General features: G+C 43.9%; 1 protein-coding gene across 1 annotated transcript in view; it reads left to right on the top strand.

Moving 5' to 3' along the window:
- Nucleotides 1-15,601, top strand: part of MACO1 (macoilin 1) — a 41,106-nt gene extending 25,505 nt beyond the window's left edge. The window contains exons 7-11 of the mRNA XM_069971714.1: nucleotides 9,696-9,854; nucleotides 9,941-10,123; nucleotides 10,213-10,333; nucleotides 13,222-13,396; nucleotides 15,264-15,601. Of these exons, the coding sequence (XP_069827815.1) occupies nucleotides 9,696-9,854; nucleotides 9,941-10,123; nucleotides 10,213-10,333; nucleotides 13,222-13,396; nucleotides 15,264-15,466 (841 nt within the window). The 3' untranslated portion in view covers nucleotides 15,467-15,601. The remainder of the gene's footprint in view (nucleotides 1-9,695; nucleotides 9,855-9,940; nucleotides 10,124-10,212; nucleotides 10,334-13,221; nucleotides 13,397-15,263) is intronic.
- Nucleotides 15,602-16,311: the final 710 nt, after the last annotated feature.

Below are 16,311 nucleotides of genomic sequence, written 5' to 3'. Positions count from 1 at the left end.
TTACCATATAGTGCATTACGTAGACACAGGAACCCCCCAAACGTTACCATATTGCATTCTTATTTACGATTTCACCTATTTATATCTTCATAAATAATATATTTGGGATTCCGTCATACATGTTATGGTAGAATGAATGACGCCATTACACAGTACAACTATTCCTGTAAAAAACAAGCACTTACATGGCTTGTAGATAGAAAACTGAGAGTGCTAGAGCTCTTAGAAGGGTAGGAGGGAAAAACGAAAACACTAAGATCAAAATTTGCGCGGTCCACTGGGTCATTTTGGAGGCACTTTCACAAATATATATAAATATTTATTTATTATAATTTTTTTTTTTTTAAGAAATAAACTGGTTGTGATTGCAAGTTTATTTATTTTTTTATAGTGTGTTTCCTATGTTAAAATCATCATTTTACATAGAGCCACTAGGTGTCTCTCTGTTCGCATGGACATCTATATTCAGTAACGGAGAATCCTGGGGATGCTTGCATTGTATGGTCAGCTCTCCTGTCGCACAGCACCAAAACCTCTGTTACCACACAGTGACATTATACTGACTGAATTGTTACATAACACAGAGCATTGTCTCCTGGTAACCTGCAGAGCTGAGAATATAATTAGCAACAGTTAATAATATAATTGGCCTGTTAATTGCCTTCAGGTGATATACAACCTGCATGATGAACAGGTGTCTCTCTCTTTGTGTGAGCGCATAAAGGACAGGGACTCCCTGCGTTTTGTCTTTTCTCGGTTCAAAAAAAAAAAAAAAATCGGCACAGAGGGAGCATGGAGCACAGTTTGGCCGTATGTATGATGTTGGTTTAACCCCTTCCTGTCAGGTCAGTAATCTGTACATATACGTTCCTGCACTGCCTGGGTTACTGATGTGTGCGGGACTGCTGCAGCGAGCGGTCCCGCACACATCAGTGTGTCCGGGGCTGCACGTCTCTCCTTATTTTAGATGTGCGTCCGATGGCTGATTAAAGAAAGGCTGCAAGAAGAGTCTAGTGATGTTCGTGCAGACCTGGCCACATGATCACTGCGAGGAAGCGTGTGTTACTGTCTTTTAAAAGTGTTGAGAAATCTTCCTCGAGAAAACTACAACTCCCATCATGCCTGGACAGCCAAAGCTTTAGCCTTTACTATCCAGGCATGATGGGAGTTTTAGTTTTGCAACAGCTGGGAGAGCCAAGGTTCCCTACCCCTGCTCCCTTGAGGTCTTACAATATCCAGTACCCTGCCAGTAGAGGGCGCAATGTATGTAGCTTCCTGCATTGGCCTCTGCCAACAAAACCAGGGCAGTAGCAGCACTCTGCGTTGTTGCTACATGACGGTATTATGTGCCTTCTGTGCTGTGTCCTTCAGGACCTGTGGGATGGCTGTGAGCCAAGACCCCAGACCGAGGATATGTTTAGGATGGAATCTGTACTCATTTTGGTATCCACACCTCTCCTCTAAGGGTTGTTCATTTTCACCCTCCTGATTGCCCATCAGAGGGGTCCTACGCTGGGATCCATAATGTTTTGATCTCTGGTGGGGAACATGGCAGGAAGTGTTTCATTCCCCTACACGAGTGATCACTTTCCACTATGGCCAATGGTTCATCTCAATTCCACAACCATTATAGAAAGGGCATTGGTGACGGCGCACAGATCAATAATTCAAGAATTCCCCCCCCCCCCCCCCCCCCCCAGCTCTGATGATTCAGCTGACGCGGCCTTTATCGAGCATCTTGAGACACATGGGGATAGCTGCTGATCTGTGATTTCTTTGGTGCTCCTGTATAATCTTGTATATAGTCAGGTTCCTCCTATGCGTTAGATTTATTGACTGGATCGGTTTTAAACCTGCATTGGGGTATGTTCACCTGAATAAAAACCACAGGTATAAACTGCATGCAAAGCTTTCAAGACAGCTCGCATATCGGCATGTGTGTTTTTTCTCTTTTCTCTCTACCTGGTTTTCAATGTACAGCTGTTTTTGGATGCTCCCAAGCTCTTAGGGTATGTTCACACTTATTGGATCCGCAGCAGATTTCATTTAAATAACTGAACACACCATCAAATCTGCTGCGGATCCTGTAGGTGTGAACGCACCCTTATGCTGTTTTTTGTTTTTGTTTTTTGCAAAAAAGGATGAAAAGCGGATGGAAATTTTTTTTTGCATCTGATTTGATCAGTTTTTCCATTGACTTCCATTATAAAAAAAAATAATGAAAAAATGAGTTGGTCTACGTTTTTTGTGTACATTTAAAAAAAAAATTCTTTTTTTTTTTTTTTTATAATTGAAGTCAATGGAAAAACGGATGCACACAAATGCATCAGTTTTTTTAATTTAAAAGTTTTTGCAAAAACGTAGTGTGAACCCATCCTTACTGCTTTCAGTGTGAGCTGCCACTGTGTAAAAATAGTCCGTCCTCCCCCCAGCGCTGTTCTTGCAGTTTTAAACCACCTTATTGAAGTGGGAGCTGAAAACTTGGTGTTTTCTGTAAACCACACTGATTTGTAAACTGCGCTGGAAGCTGTTTTTACGTAGAGTTTTATTTAACCATTTGCGAATGCACCGTTAGGCTGTGTTCCCGCTTGGGATTTTTGCAACTAAAACCAGGAGTGGATTGAAACCACAGAAAGGCTCTGTTCACACTGTTGAAATTGAGTGGATGGCTGCCATTTAATGGCAAATCCTGTTATTTCAAAACAATGGCCGTTACTTGCCATTAAATGACGGCCATTTACTAAATTCCAACAATGTGGGAACATAACCTTTCTGTGATTTCAATCCACTCCTGGTTTTGGTTGCACAATACTGTGGGAGAACATGGCCTAATACTATGTGGGAACATGGCGTTGGACTGTATTCTGGGCCCCTGGTAGAAGACCGTAACTTGTGCACACACACACACACACACACACACACACAGTGGTGTCTTGGATTACGAGCATAATTCGTTCTGGGACGGCGCTTGTAATCCAAATCCACTCTTAAACCAAAGCAAATTTTTCCCATAAGAAATCATAGGAATGCAGACAATTGGTTCCACACCCCAAACATAATTTATTATTCTGAGTAACATGTAAAACAGATGAAACAAACATTCAGAAACAGCAGAATCTGTGATATTATAAATTACTGCACAGTAATGGAGAGGATGGGAAACACAAGGGCGGACAGAGACTGCAGGGAGCAGGAAGGAAGGAGCAGGGAGATGTGGGCACATACATGCAGCACTCTCTGTCTGGGGAGAGAGAGGTTACAGGTATGGAGAGATTACCTCCACAGTCCTGTCCCCTGATGTAAGCCCCAGCCTGAAGTGGATCTGCTATGATATGGAAGGTGAAGGAGACTTCCTGGGTCAGAGTACAGTGCTGTAGACCCCGCTATGCAGCCCATGCCCCTCCCCCCTCCCCCTCCCACCCAGTACCGGGAGTCACAATTTTGAAAAACTGATCTTCTTGCAAAACGCTCTTAAACCAAGGTACCACTGTATGTATGTGTATATATTCTATACTCTATCTTGCAGGAAAATGATTGATGAAAATAGGGATTTAATCAATTCATGGACAATGTTAAAATAACTTCTCTGTGGGGCGATTTCCTTAAAGTAAGTGACTTGATCAAATCCCTGACTCACACAGGTCTCAATTAGCTGACTTCTCCTGTAACATCTTCCATGAATTGATCAAATCCCTATTTTCAGCATTTCCCTGTGACCTATATAAAAATATATATTTGTGTTATGGGCAGACACTTTATTTTGAACTAATAAGTTACATGTAAAGACTTTGACTGCAGTACAGTGACAATAGGCTTATGGCAGCCATTGTTATGGGTGTACCGTATTTTTCGCTTTATAAGACGTACCTGTCTATAAGACGCACCCCTGGTTTGACCACTGAAAACAGGAAAAAAATATTTTATGCTAATTAAACTTCCCTAGTTGTCTAAGGTCATGAAAGTGATAATGCAGTGAAGGGGTCAAAGTTTATTCAAATGACAGTGCCTTGTACCTACACATATACAGCTGCTGCATGCACAACACACACTCAGCTCTGTTACACCATACACTGTCAGCTCAGCTACACATTCAGCTCTGCTACACCATACATTCTCAGCTCAGCTGTATCACACACACTCAGCTGTACAAACATATCCACAAGCACACACAATGTTATATCAACACACACACACACACACACACACACACACACACACACACACACGGTAACACACATACCTCTGCTGCTCTGTACTTAGACGCGACTAGAGATGAGTGACCCTGGAGCAGCTCGAGTGCATCCGAACCTGAACTTTCGGCATTTGATTAGCGGTGGCTGCTGAACTTGGATAAAGCCCTAAGGCTATGTGGAAATCATGGATATAGTCATTGGCTGTATCCATGTTTTCCAGACAACCTTAGAGCTTTATCCAAGTTCAGCAGCAACTGCTAATCAAATACAGATCGTTGGGGTTTAGATGGTCTAGGACCCGAACCCGGTTCGCTCATCTCTAGACGTGACCATTTAATGTAGGACCTGCGGGAATGTGAGCTGAAGGACCTTCGCTGATGTCACTGACTGACATCACCGAGGGTTCATCAGCTTCGGAAGGTCCTTCAGCAGGTTGCCGTGTATATCCCCTCCCGATTTCTCTCCTGCCGGGCACTGATCTCACTGATCAGTACCGACAGGAGAAGAGAGAGGACTGCACAGCTGATGCAGCCTTCCGGACCATCAGGGAAGGTGTCAGGGTGGTCTGACTGTGTCGGGCTGCCCTGTCTCCTGTATATAAGACATAGGCACTTTTTAGCAAGATATTTTCTTGCTAAAAAGTGCGTCTTATAAAGCGAAAAATACGGTAGTTTCTCAGGTGCATGTCCCATTGTTCTCTTACCTTTCTATGGCTGAATAACATTGACCTCATCCGTTCACCCATCATTCTTCTCCCTCCAATGGCGTCTTCTCCTTCATGCAGCTATGAAGCCTGTCATTAAACGCTTTATGATTTATATTTCTCAGAAGCTTCTACGGTTTCTTTCCGTCACACAATGTCTTGTGGACTGGACTGTAGAGAACATTTCCATTTTCACTGTCACTGTCACCTGTCTTGGTGCTAAGAAGTTTCGTAATGCTTTAGGGTGCGTTCACACGTACAGGATCGGCAGCAGATTTCATCTAAATAACTGAACACAACATCAAATCTGCTGCCGATCCTGTACGGTGCGTTCACACGTAGTGGGGTTTTCTGATGAAAAATTGCCATATTTGTTTATTTTTATTCCACTTAGGCAAGGTGAGCAAACTTTCTTTGTCTGTTGTGCACAAAGTAGGATAACTTTTTTTTTTTTTTTTTAATTTTATAGTACAGGTTATCAACGTGGCAATGCCAATTATGTATGTAGGTGGTTAAGAGGAATCCTTGGGGTTGTGTTGGTGTCAGTGGGGTTTATTGAGAACCTTAGGAACTGCTCTTAAGGGATTTGTCTTGGGGAAAAGTTTCAAATTTTTTTCAGAGAATGAGATTAATAATTGTCTGTAGTTTTATAGGTATGAAATACAGCAGTAGAATACATGGGCGCCATTGTCATTGGCTTTAATGTGAGCCATCAGTGGGCACCCGCCTATCAGAACAATACTACAGATTGACAAATAAAATTATGGCCTGGTCTTTAACGTTAAGCCCCTATTACACGCGGTGACATAGAGGAACAAGCGAACGCTGTCAGCACTCACTTGCTCCTTGTTCCCCGTTATTACACTCATCGGCAGCGAGCGGGTAATTACAGGAGGGGCCGCGAGGGGGCTGCCCAGGTGATCGCTAGATAGAGTATAGCGGCAGTCTGCCACCGCCTCTCCTATTCCACGGAGTGAGGGCAGCAGATCGCTGCTATTATTGTTTGTCTTTCAACATGTTAAAAGACAAACGACTGCAACGATCAGCCGACATCGTTTATGTCGGCTGATCTTTGCCTTCTATTTAACGGGACGATTATCGGCCGAATACGGCCAATAATCGCTCCATGTAATAGGGCCTTTACTCAGGTGGCCAGCTTAGATTCGCTACCCTAATAGTTTTGCATTCATCAAGATTTGAAATTTTTTTTTTTTTTTTTTTCAAGAACTGACAAAATCCTGTGAGAGACTAGATTTAACCCCTCAAGCTTTATTTTACAAAGTCATTTATTTTCGCTTTATTCAGAAATGTTACAATACAGGTTTCCTAAAAGGGGTTTTGCAATATACTCAATTTTTTTTATTCAGTTTTCCATGTTTAAAGCTTTGTTGTGCATACGATAAAACTGTGGTCCGTGTTCCCTCTGTGCCAAAAAAAAAGACCAAACACAGGAAGTCCCGGTCCTTTTTTTACGTGTCAGAATTTATGTATGTGTCCCATGGCCGTGTATGACAGGACCGGACTGTATACTGTGACTCCTTTATTCAGGTGGTCATAGGGGTTGCACAGTTCCCATATCCTGCACGAACAATCCTCTTTAGATCTGCGTTGAATCCTTCCTGCATTCTAGCTTATGTTCTGAGCACGCCACCACTGCATTCAAGTTAACTTTCATGGTCTACCCCAATTTTTCTTAGCGGGTAGAGAAGTTTATATTTGGTCAGACTGTGTGAAACCCACTTATGTTGGATTACTGTACCGATCTGCCAGCAGTGTAATGGTCCTTTTACCCAGCGTAATTATCAGCCAGAAGCGGATGTAAAATCGGCCCATGTAAAAGTGACAGCAATCACTGTTTGGAACCTGCTTAAAATTTAGCGTTATCGGCCGCACGTTTCCCTGTGTAAACTGGGTTTTGTGCGGCTGAGAAAGATAAAGGGAAACTGACAGCATAGATAATGGTATGGGGTATGTATATAACTGTGCTGTCAGTTTCCAGATCACAAGCAGCAGCCTAGACTTGCCAGTCACGCTGCTTGGGAGCCGAGACGGCATCTGGTTCTCTGCTCCTCCTGCCGCTGCTATAACTTCAGGTCCCGCCTTCTCTGGAATGATTTGACATTTGGTGAAGGCGGGGCTTGAAGACATAGCCGGTGCGAGTAACGGGGGAAGTCAGATACTGATATACAGGCTGCTAAGTATAGAATGTACTTGTGGTCTAGAAACTGGATACATATACAGTGGTAACTTGGTTTAAGAGTAACTTGGATTGGGAGCATTTTGCAAGAAGAGATCAGTTTTTCAGAATTGTAACTTGGTGTAAGAGCATTGCTTTGGTGTAAGAGCTCCCTGTACTGGGTGGGAGCAGGGGAGGGGCATGGTCTGCATAGCGGGGTCTACAGCCCTGTACTCTGCCCCAGGAAGTCTCCCTCACCTTCCAAATCATGGCAGATCCACTTCAGGCTGGGGCTTACATCAGGGGACAAGACTGTGGAGGTAATCTCTTCATAGCTGTTACCCCTCTCTCCCCGGACAGAGAGTGCTGCTATACTTTGCCCACATCTGCCCTGCTCATTTCTTCATACTCCCTGCAGTCTCTGTCAGTCCTTGTGTTTCCCATCATCCCCATTCCTGCTAGAATGTACCTGCACTTACACTCAGCTATACACACTGCTGCTATAATCTGTCACTGTCCTCCTGCACAGCTCTGTGATTCTGTAACTTATATATCACATATCCAGCTGCTGTTATCAGGGTTATACAGTTACTATACATTATACACCACATGCTGTTATACTGTACAGTAACTTATATATCACATATCCAGCTGCTGCTGGTGTTATCAGGGTTATACAGTTACTATACATTATATACCACATGCTGCTATACTGTACAGTAACTTGTATATCACATATCCAGCTGCTGTGTTATCAGGGTTATACAGTTACTATACATTATACACCACATGCTGCTATACTGTACAGTAACTTATATATCACATATCCAGCTGCTGCTGCTGTGTTATCAGGGTTATACAGTTACTATACATTATACACCACATGCTGCTATACTGTACAGTAACTTATATATCACATATCCAGCTGCTGCTGTGTTATCAGGGTTATACAGTTACTATACATTATATACCACATGCTGCTATACTGTACAGTAACTTATATATCACATATCCAGCTGCAGTGTTATCAGGGTTATACAGTTACTATACATTATATACCACATGCTGCTATACTGTACAGTAACTTATATATCACATATCCAGCTGCTGCTGTTATCAGGGTTATACAGTTACTATACATTATACACCACATGCTGCTATACTGTACAGTAACTTATATATCACATATCCAGCTGCAGTGTTATCAGGGTTATACAGTTACTATACATTATATACCACATGCTGCTATACTGTACAGTAACTTATATATCACATATCCAGCTGCAGTGTTATCAGGGTTATACGGTTACTATACATTATACACCACATGCTGCTATACTGTACAGTAACTTATATATCACAGATTCTCTTGTTTCTGAATGTTGTTCAGAATAAAAATCATTATTTTGGGGGTGTGGAACAAATTGTCTGCAGATCAGTGATTTCTTATGGGAAATGTTGCTTTTGGTTTAAGAGTGGATTTGGATTACAAGCGCCGTCCCGGAACGGATTATGCTCCTTATCCAAGGCACTGCTGTATTTCTGTGCTGTCAGTTCCCAGGGCTGCATGAGCAATACAAGGATTGTTCATGCAGCCCGTTTTTTTTTTTGTGCTGTGTAAAGGCATTGCAAATGAGTTGCTGAACGGCGCTTGTTTGCAGCCCCCACAGCCGAGAAATCTGTGTGTGTAAAAGGACCTATCTGCTCCTGTGATTTAGAAGCTTAATGTGGACACAAGAATAAGGCATTAAATGAGATTTTTAGAATGGTCATTAAGTCAAGTTGCTTTGAAAATCTGGCTGGGGGATTTGATAAGTACGCACTTATCCCTACCTGTGCCCGCGGTGAGCGTCTGGACCGGCCTCGGGACCCCCCCACCGGAAGGAGTGGCGTCCCGTCTGTCACTGTACGGCTGAGCGGCCAGTCCATCAGCTGGGTCGTGAACTGTACACCCTGGAGATCCCAGAGACCTTTCCCGCCACTAACCGCAGGCATGGGGAGAGGTAAGTATGAATTTATCAAATTCCCCCCTGCCCATGCTGTATTTCTAAAACTGCTGGACTTCTCCTTTAAATGTCTTTGTAGAGATAGCACTTCATTGTCAAGTAAAAACCTTGTTTGGGTTCAAGTGGCCAAGTGTTATCTCCATCCCCATTTGTCACTAGTGGGTGCAAGCTATGAATGGCCATAACCAGTACGGAGGACACTGACTGTAGATAGTGAAAGTTCAAATCTCAGCACTCACCATTTTCATGCTTCCAGAAATCTTAGGAATCTTTTATTATAGAAAATTCATCAGATTTTTTAAAAACTGTAAAAAACAGGACGTTTCGGCGTCAAGCCTTCCTCAACTGTGAAAAGTTGAGGAAGGCTTGACGCCGAAACGTCCTGTTTTTTACCGCTGTAAAAAAAATCTGAATTTTCTATAATAAAATTTCTGGAAGCATGAAAATGGTGAGTGCCGAGATTTGAACTTTCATGATGCTATAGGAACTTTTTCCTACTACGCGCACCACCCTCGACACAGACGTGCCGCCCCAAAAGAATTTCTTGCACTGACTGTAGATAGAACCTGCAATCAAATTATTTCTTGGTGGTTTGACCATTTTCTGCCTAATTTCAGGTTGGAACAAGACGTAAAGAAATTAAAAGCAGACTTGCAGGGCAGCAGGCAGATAGAACAGGATCTCCGCAGTCAGATCAGTGTACTAACAAGCACCGAGCGGGGGATTCGAAACGAAATCGGGCAGCTCCGACAGGAAAACGAGCTGCTGCAAAACAAGTGAGTCTTCAGGAAACCGTACCAAGCGAACCGGGCATTGTCTTATTCTACATTCCAATGATTTGTCGACTTGTGTCTTTGTTCAGATTGCATAATGCAGTTCAGATGAAGCAGAAGGACAAGCAGACAATTAGTCAGCTGGAGAAGAAACTGAAAGCGGAGCAAGAAGCTCGGGCCTTTGTAGAGAAGCAGCTGATGGAGGAGAAGAAGAGGAAGAAGTTAGAAGAAGCCACGGCGGCCAGAGCAGTCGCTTTTGCTGCCGCTAACAGGTACAGTAGTGCGGTTAATAGAACTGGATGGATGGAGTTTGTGTTGTTCTGGTCACTCACACAGACTTTTTTTTTTTTTTTTTTCTTAGAGGTGAATGTACAGAAACATTAAGAGGTCGAATCAGAGATCTAGAGAGTGAATGTAAAAAGCTATCAATAGACATGAAGCTGAAAGAAGACCAGATAAGGGAACTGGAGCTGAAAGTCCAGGTACAGTATCTAATGCCATAGCAGCTAGAAGAACAATCAGAATATATATAGTTTTTCCAGCAATTCCTTTTTTTTACCTTGTATTGTTTAATTCTGAAAATTCTTCCTGTATTTCTCTCAAACATGGCTGCCATATACTGTATGACCCGGTGGATATTTTGCCATTCTCCTCCTCCTTCACGCAATTTAGGCAAGCTGCGTCTGGGGTGGGAGCCCTCTGGTGCCTTTTTGTTTTTGTGGTTTCAGGGTATTTTCACATTACAGAATCGGCACTGAATTTAAAGCGAACTCTGCTTGAAACTGCGAGCGGATTCCGTACTGTGAACATACCCTCAGGGTAGCTTATCACAGCGGATTTCACCCAGTGAAAATTACTGCTATTCATTTTTACTAGGATATGGCACTCCGTTCCCTCACTTGATTTAAATTCCGCTTCCAGAATATTGTGCTATAGACTTGTAAAAGTTAGAGTATGTACAATGAGGATAGAACGGGTAGAACAGCGCCGTCATGGGGAAGCTGGTGCCGTGGTCCGTTTTTTGAACCGCGCGCTGATTCCCGTGTACAGTGCAGTTCTATCTAGGCTATTGGGCCGGGGCTGAAGCACTGGAGGCGGTCCGGGCCGCCCCCAGTGGGAGGGAATTCCCTCTATGTCACGGCTCCATTAGAATCCATGGAGCCGCGTCATAGAGGGACGGGGGATTCCTCCAGTTCTTTAGCCCCGGCCCGATACCTGTGGATAGAACTGCGTCGTACACTGGAACAGGGCTGCGGTTAAAAAAAAACCCGGCTTTCCCCCGTGACAGCGCCGTTCTACCCGTGGGTAAGATTAAAGAGGATGTACCTGCGGTTATGTTTTTATAGGACAGGGGACACTGACTACTAATGTACCATTGTTATCGTCATCCGCTTTGTCATGTTAAGGTTTTGTGTGCTGGGGAGGAGGGCAATGCTACACCCCTCCTTGCACTGATCCGCTTGCTGCTTTCTCCTGAATTTTCATCCCACGGGTTGCGCCATGGCACAGCGCCAAATGAATATTCATAAGGAGGCAGCGGGGTGGATGGGTGCAGAGAGAACCTGCCACCCCCAGTGCACAAAATTCCCTCATCATATGAATACAAAGTAAATTTTCACAAAATGACCCAGCGGAAGAGGATCATGAACATTAGTAGTGCGTCTTATCCATACCAAGAACAAAGTGCTCAGGCAATATATATTTTTTTTTTCCATTGGAGAGCAGCGGCTACAGCTGACGTAAGTATAAAGTGGATGGGGATGGATTTAGGAAGATGTTAGCGGAATCTGGAAAAACTGTACACAACAACAGCTTTTTGTTATTTCTTGCATTGACGTAGGTTCATAAAGTTCTGCCATCCTCCCATCATTAATACATCATTCACTGCTGAATTATTTAGGACCTTTTAACTGGTGTTTATCATTAGTATTAGCCTTTTCTAGTGTTAGAGTGTTACAATGTATTAAATGCCCCATCGTACAGGTAGTCATGGTAGATACTCTTTTCTCCATATATAATGGATGTCCTCTGAATGCAAAGCTTCTCCAAAACCAGTCCGTTTCATAGTCTCTCAATAGGCTTAAATAGGCACGTGTCTGCAGGCTGCCCATCAACCTTAGGAGCCAAATGTCTGAAATACTCATCTAAGTGTCCGATCCTGAGCAGACCCATGTGCACACCTGCCCGGTTCTGGAGCTGCTTGAGATGGTCAACACTGCTTGGCTACCTGCAGCAGCTTTTATAGACAATGAGAAGAGAGATGTTCACAAGTGCGTCATTCCATTACGATGGGGATCGGGAACCTGCGTCCTTCAGCTGTTGCAAAAATATCATTCCCGTTATGCCTGGAAAGTCAAAGCTTTACCTATCCAGGCAGGATGGGCACTGTGATTTTTCCAACAGCTGGAAGGCTGAAGGTTTGTTACTTCACTAGTGCAGCAAACAGATCACTGATCTCAGGGAGACCAGCCAAAGAAGACCTTGTCTGCTGCTGGTTAAAGCGCTCCATACAGTGAAATCCTTCAAGCATTGCCCACTGGGAAACATCAATATGCACAAAGGTCCATAAAGCCTCAGTTATGAGTCTCAAAAAAACAGGATATCCGACAGCTGGATTAAGCCAACAGTTTCTTCTTTGGCCGGTTTCCGTGAGATCAGTGATCTGTTTGCTGTATGGCTGTACTAGGAATTGCTCCCACCTAGAGATGATCGAACATCTGGAATTTTTCGGTTTGTTCGAACTCGAACCTTCGTCATTTGATTACCTCTGCCTTCCTGTTCCGTGGGGAAGGTGGAGACAGCCCAAGTACCGCCTGGAAAACAGGGATACAGCCTATTTCCAGGGAGTACCGCCTGGAAAACAGGGATACAGCCTATTACCTAGGCTGTATCCTTGTTTTCCAGGTGGTACTCGGACTGTCTACCTTCCCTATGGAACGGGAAGGCATTGGGAATCAAATGACGAAGGTTCAAGTTCAAGTGAACCTGAAAATTCATCTCTACTCCCACAAATGACGAAGGTTCAAGTTCAAGTGAACCTGAAAATTCATCTCTACTCCCACCTAGCCAGAATCCTGCTCCACACTGATGAGGGGCAACACCCCAAAACAGCTGTCTGTCGATGGATACCTGGCTGTAGTGTTTCCCGGGTCATATCATAGTATTAATTGGGTTGGATATACTTAAGGGCCACTTAATATGGTGGTTTTGGTGGTCTCCATACCAATCTCAATATCAATCTCTCAATCAATTATATTATATTACTGCTGTAAGTGTAGGTAGGTCTCCATATAATGTGCCTGTGGTGGTTATAAGAGAAGACCTTTCCAAGAAGTATTTTACCATTTTTTTAATGTGTTCTCTGTTTCAGGAGCTGCGAAAATACAAAGAAAATGAAAAAGATACAGAGGTGTTAATGTCGGCACTGTCAGCCATGCAGGATAAAACACAGCACTTAGAAAATAGCCTCAGTGCAGAAACCAGAATCAAGCTGGATCTATTCTCTGCGCTCGGCGATGCAAAGAGACAGCTGGAGATCGCTCAAGGTAAGCGGCTAAGAAGTTGTGAGAAATGCTGCTCCCCCCCCCCCCATTGTTTAGAGTGTGACATATTGTGCATAGGATTGGAGTAGAGGGTATTTAGGCTATTCTGTTCTGTAGTCGGTTGTCGGACTTGTGTGGCAAGATGTGCACATGCGTATATAATATGTACATATTCACCCACATATATACTGTGGGTTGGTGCCACATGTAGTTATACCATGGAGCAGCTTTAGGGAGACTCTCAATAGGTTTATGCATTGCTAAGGGTAAGTATAAAGTGGTGGACAGAGAATCTAAACAAGAATGTTATCACTTTGTTCTGTGCAGCCTCAATAACTAGGACTATGCGCTCTGCACACTATTCCTCTCCAGTGTGTGTGAGAGCTCAGTAGTCCTTGATGTTCTTGAGCAACAGTTCCTCTTTGCCCATTGGCTACTGATTGTCAGTGGCCTGCCTATAATGTCCCCATAGCCCACAGGGCGCTGAAGATGAAGGTTATTTTCTGGAAATCTTGACTTTTATATGCAAATGAATTTGTCTCCTGCACCATTACTGAAGGCTGCCGGATGAATATTGATAAGGGGGGGCAGATTGGTGCACTGAAGGAAGTAGTCCTGCCCTTTCGGTTTCCCAGTACTGGATCCATTGTTTTCCAGCACCTGGGGAGGAGCAGACTTCAAAGCCCGCAGCCTGATGAGCAGAATGCAGATAGGAATAAAGCACTTTACTTTGTTCCTACTGCAGATTTGCTCATGTCTTTCTATTTTCTATGGCATTACCCGGTCACCGCAGCTGCAGCTCACACTTCGTGTCCTGTCTCTGAAGTGACTGGCTGCTCCGCCAATCACTGCCCGAGATGGGACAGAGCGACAGCCAGTAATTTGCTGAGCGGACTGTGGCTTTGGGGACTGGTTCGGCCATCGGCCGCGCCACCTATTACATATAGCAACGACAATGGTCAGCCGAAGGCCCCTCTTCAGCTGATCGCTGTCTTTATTACACGGAGCGGTTACCGGCCTTATTCTGCCGGTTATCGTTCCGTGTGATAGGGCCCTAAGCATTGTGGTAGTTGCAAGACACTTTTATAATATGAGGCACATAGGCAGCAACAACACAGATGTTGAAATCCGAACGTCTGTGTAAGGACCTGGATAAAGTGTTACCACCCATGGAGGTCTTTGGTGTTACCGTTAGAGATGAGCGAACCTGGAGCATGCTGGAGTCCATCTGAACCCGAACATTCGGCATTTGATTAGCGGCGGCTGCTGAAGTTGGAAATCATGGATATAGTCATTGGCTGTATCTATGTTTTCCAGACAACCTTAAAGCTTTATCCAAGTTCAGCAGCCCCAGCTAATCAAATGCCGAAAGTTCGGGTTCGGATGGACTCCAGCATGCTCCAGGTTCGCTCATCTCTAGTTACTGTACCTGCTTGTTACCCTGAACTGACAGCGTGAAGACTTCTCCCCTATAAACTTATTAGAGATTAATGACCGTATCCAGCTTGGATTCTACTGTAGATTCCCTCGTCTTTACTTGAGAGTTCTTTATACTCTGTCTATAAGCCGCTTCTGGCTTGTGCTAAGAAGCTGCCACAAAAGTAGCACATGTAATTCCAGTCTAAGGGGCAGACTGTTCTGTGCATCGGATCTATGAGCTCCCGGCATTGTGATGCATTATGATGCGGGGTGCTCAAAGGTTCGGTCTGTAGAACAGTCTGCACGGACAGTTTTTTGCAAACCTGTGAATTCCCCTTATGGTCCCGTACTGGCGGCCAATAGAGAGCAGGTGGTTATTGAGGTAGCAATGGTCTCCAGGCCACTGCATTCATACTAACAGCCTCTCTCCCTTTTCTCGCCTCCCCTACAGGACAAATTCTTCAGAAAGATCAAGAAATCAAAGACCTCAAACAGAAGATTGCAGAAGTAATGGCTGTAATGCCCAGCATTGCATACACTGCAGGGACAAGTACCCTAAGCCCAGTTTCCCCACACTACTCTTCCAAGTTTGTGGAGACTAGCTCATCTGGGTTGGACCCGAACGCATCAGTTTACCAGCCACTCAAAAAATGAATGCCAGCTGCCATCAGCCCACCCAGACCCCCTCTCCCCCCCCCCCCCCCCCCCCTCCCCCCACAAATTTTGTCTGACTGGAGTCAACATGCAAAAGCATCTGTTGAAATTAAAGATGGAATTGTATTACAAGAACTGTATTTGTGTTAACTTAAAATGAAAAAAGAATCAAAGCTGATAGCACCATGTTGCAATAGGATGAGCGCGATGGTTTTTTTTTTTTTTTTTTTTTAATTAATTATGTTTTTTTTTTTTTTTTAATAAACCTCACAGAATTTTGCAGTTCATCCTATAGCAAAAAACATATGTGATTCACTTGAGTTTAAGCATTGAATGCCATTTCTTACTGTGCATAATCTGTATTCTGATCATGTACTATTGGTCACTGATGAATTTACAAGCAGCGTAAACTAAGCTTCGAGGAATAGATGGAGGCGTTGATTCGAAAACTGTAGTTACAATGCAAAGAGCCATCGTAACGGTCACCGACCTGTTTAACGGTCCTGAAATGAACAGTACATTGTTACCGTCCCTGCCCTCCCCCCTTCCCCTTCCCGTGAGACTGTACTGAATTGATTTCTATCTGTACCTTCAGCCCAAGGATCAATATACAATCTAGGGAATACAAAGAGAACCGCAGCTATAACTCTTCAGCGCGTTTCAGCTGCAAATCCACAGAAAAACAATTACAGTAGGCATGTCCTAGACACAAATGTAATGCCCATGAAGTGTTGTATGTATTACGTTCTGGCACCTTTTGTGCTTCCGATAAAGTGTTTCTGTAACGATATTTCGGTCAGGAAGGATTTGTTATGGTAAGGAAAGCAAATCGTGAGCGCCTCCCA

The sequence above is a fragment of the Dendropsophus ebraccatus genome, chromosome 5 (genome assembly GCF_027789765.1).
Source record: "Dendropsophus ebraccatus isolate aDenEbr1 chromosome 5, aDenEbr1.pat, whole genome shotgun sequence".
NCBI classification, from domain to species: Eukaryota; Metazoa; Chordata; class Amphibia; order Anura; family Hylidae; genus Dendropsophus; species Dendropsophus ebraccatus.
This window is presented reverse-complemented; position numbering and strand designations above follow the sequence as displayed.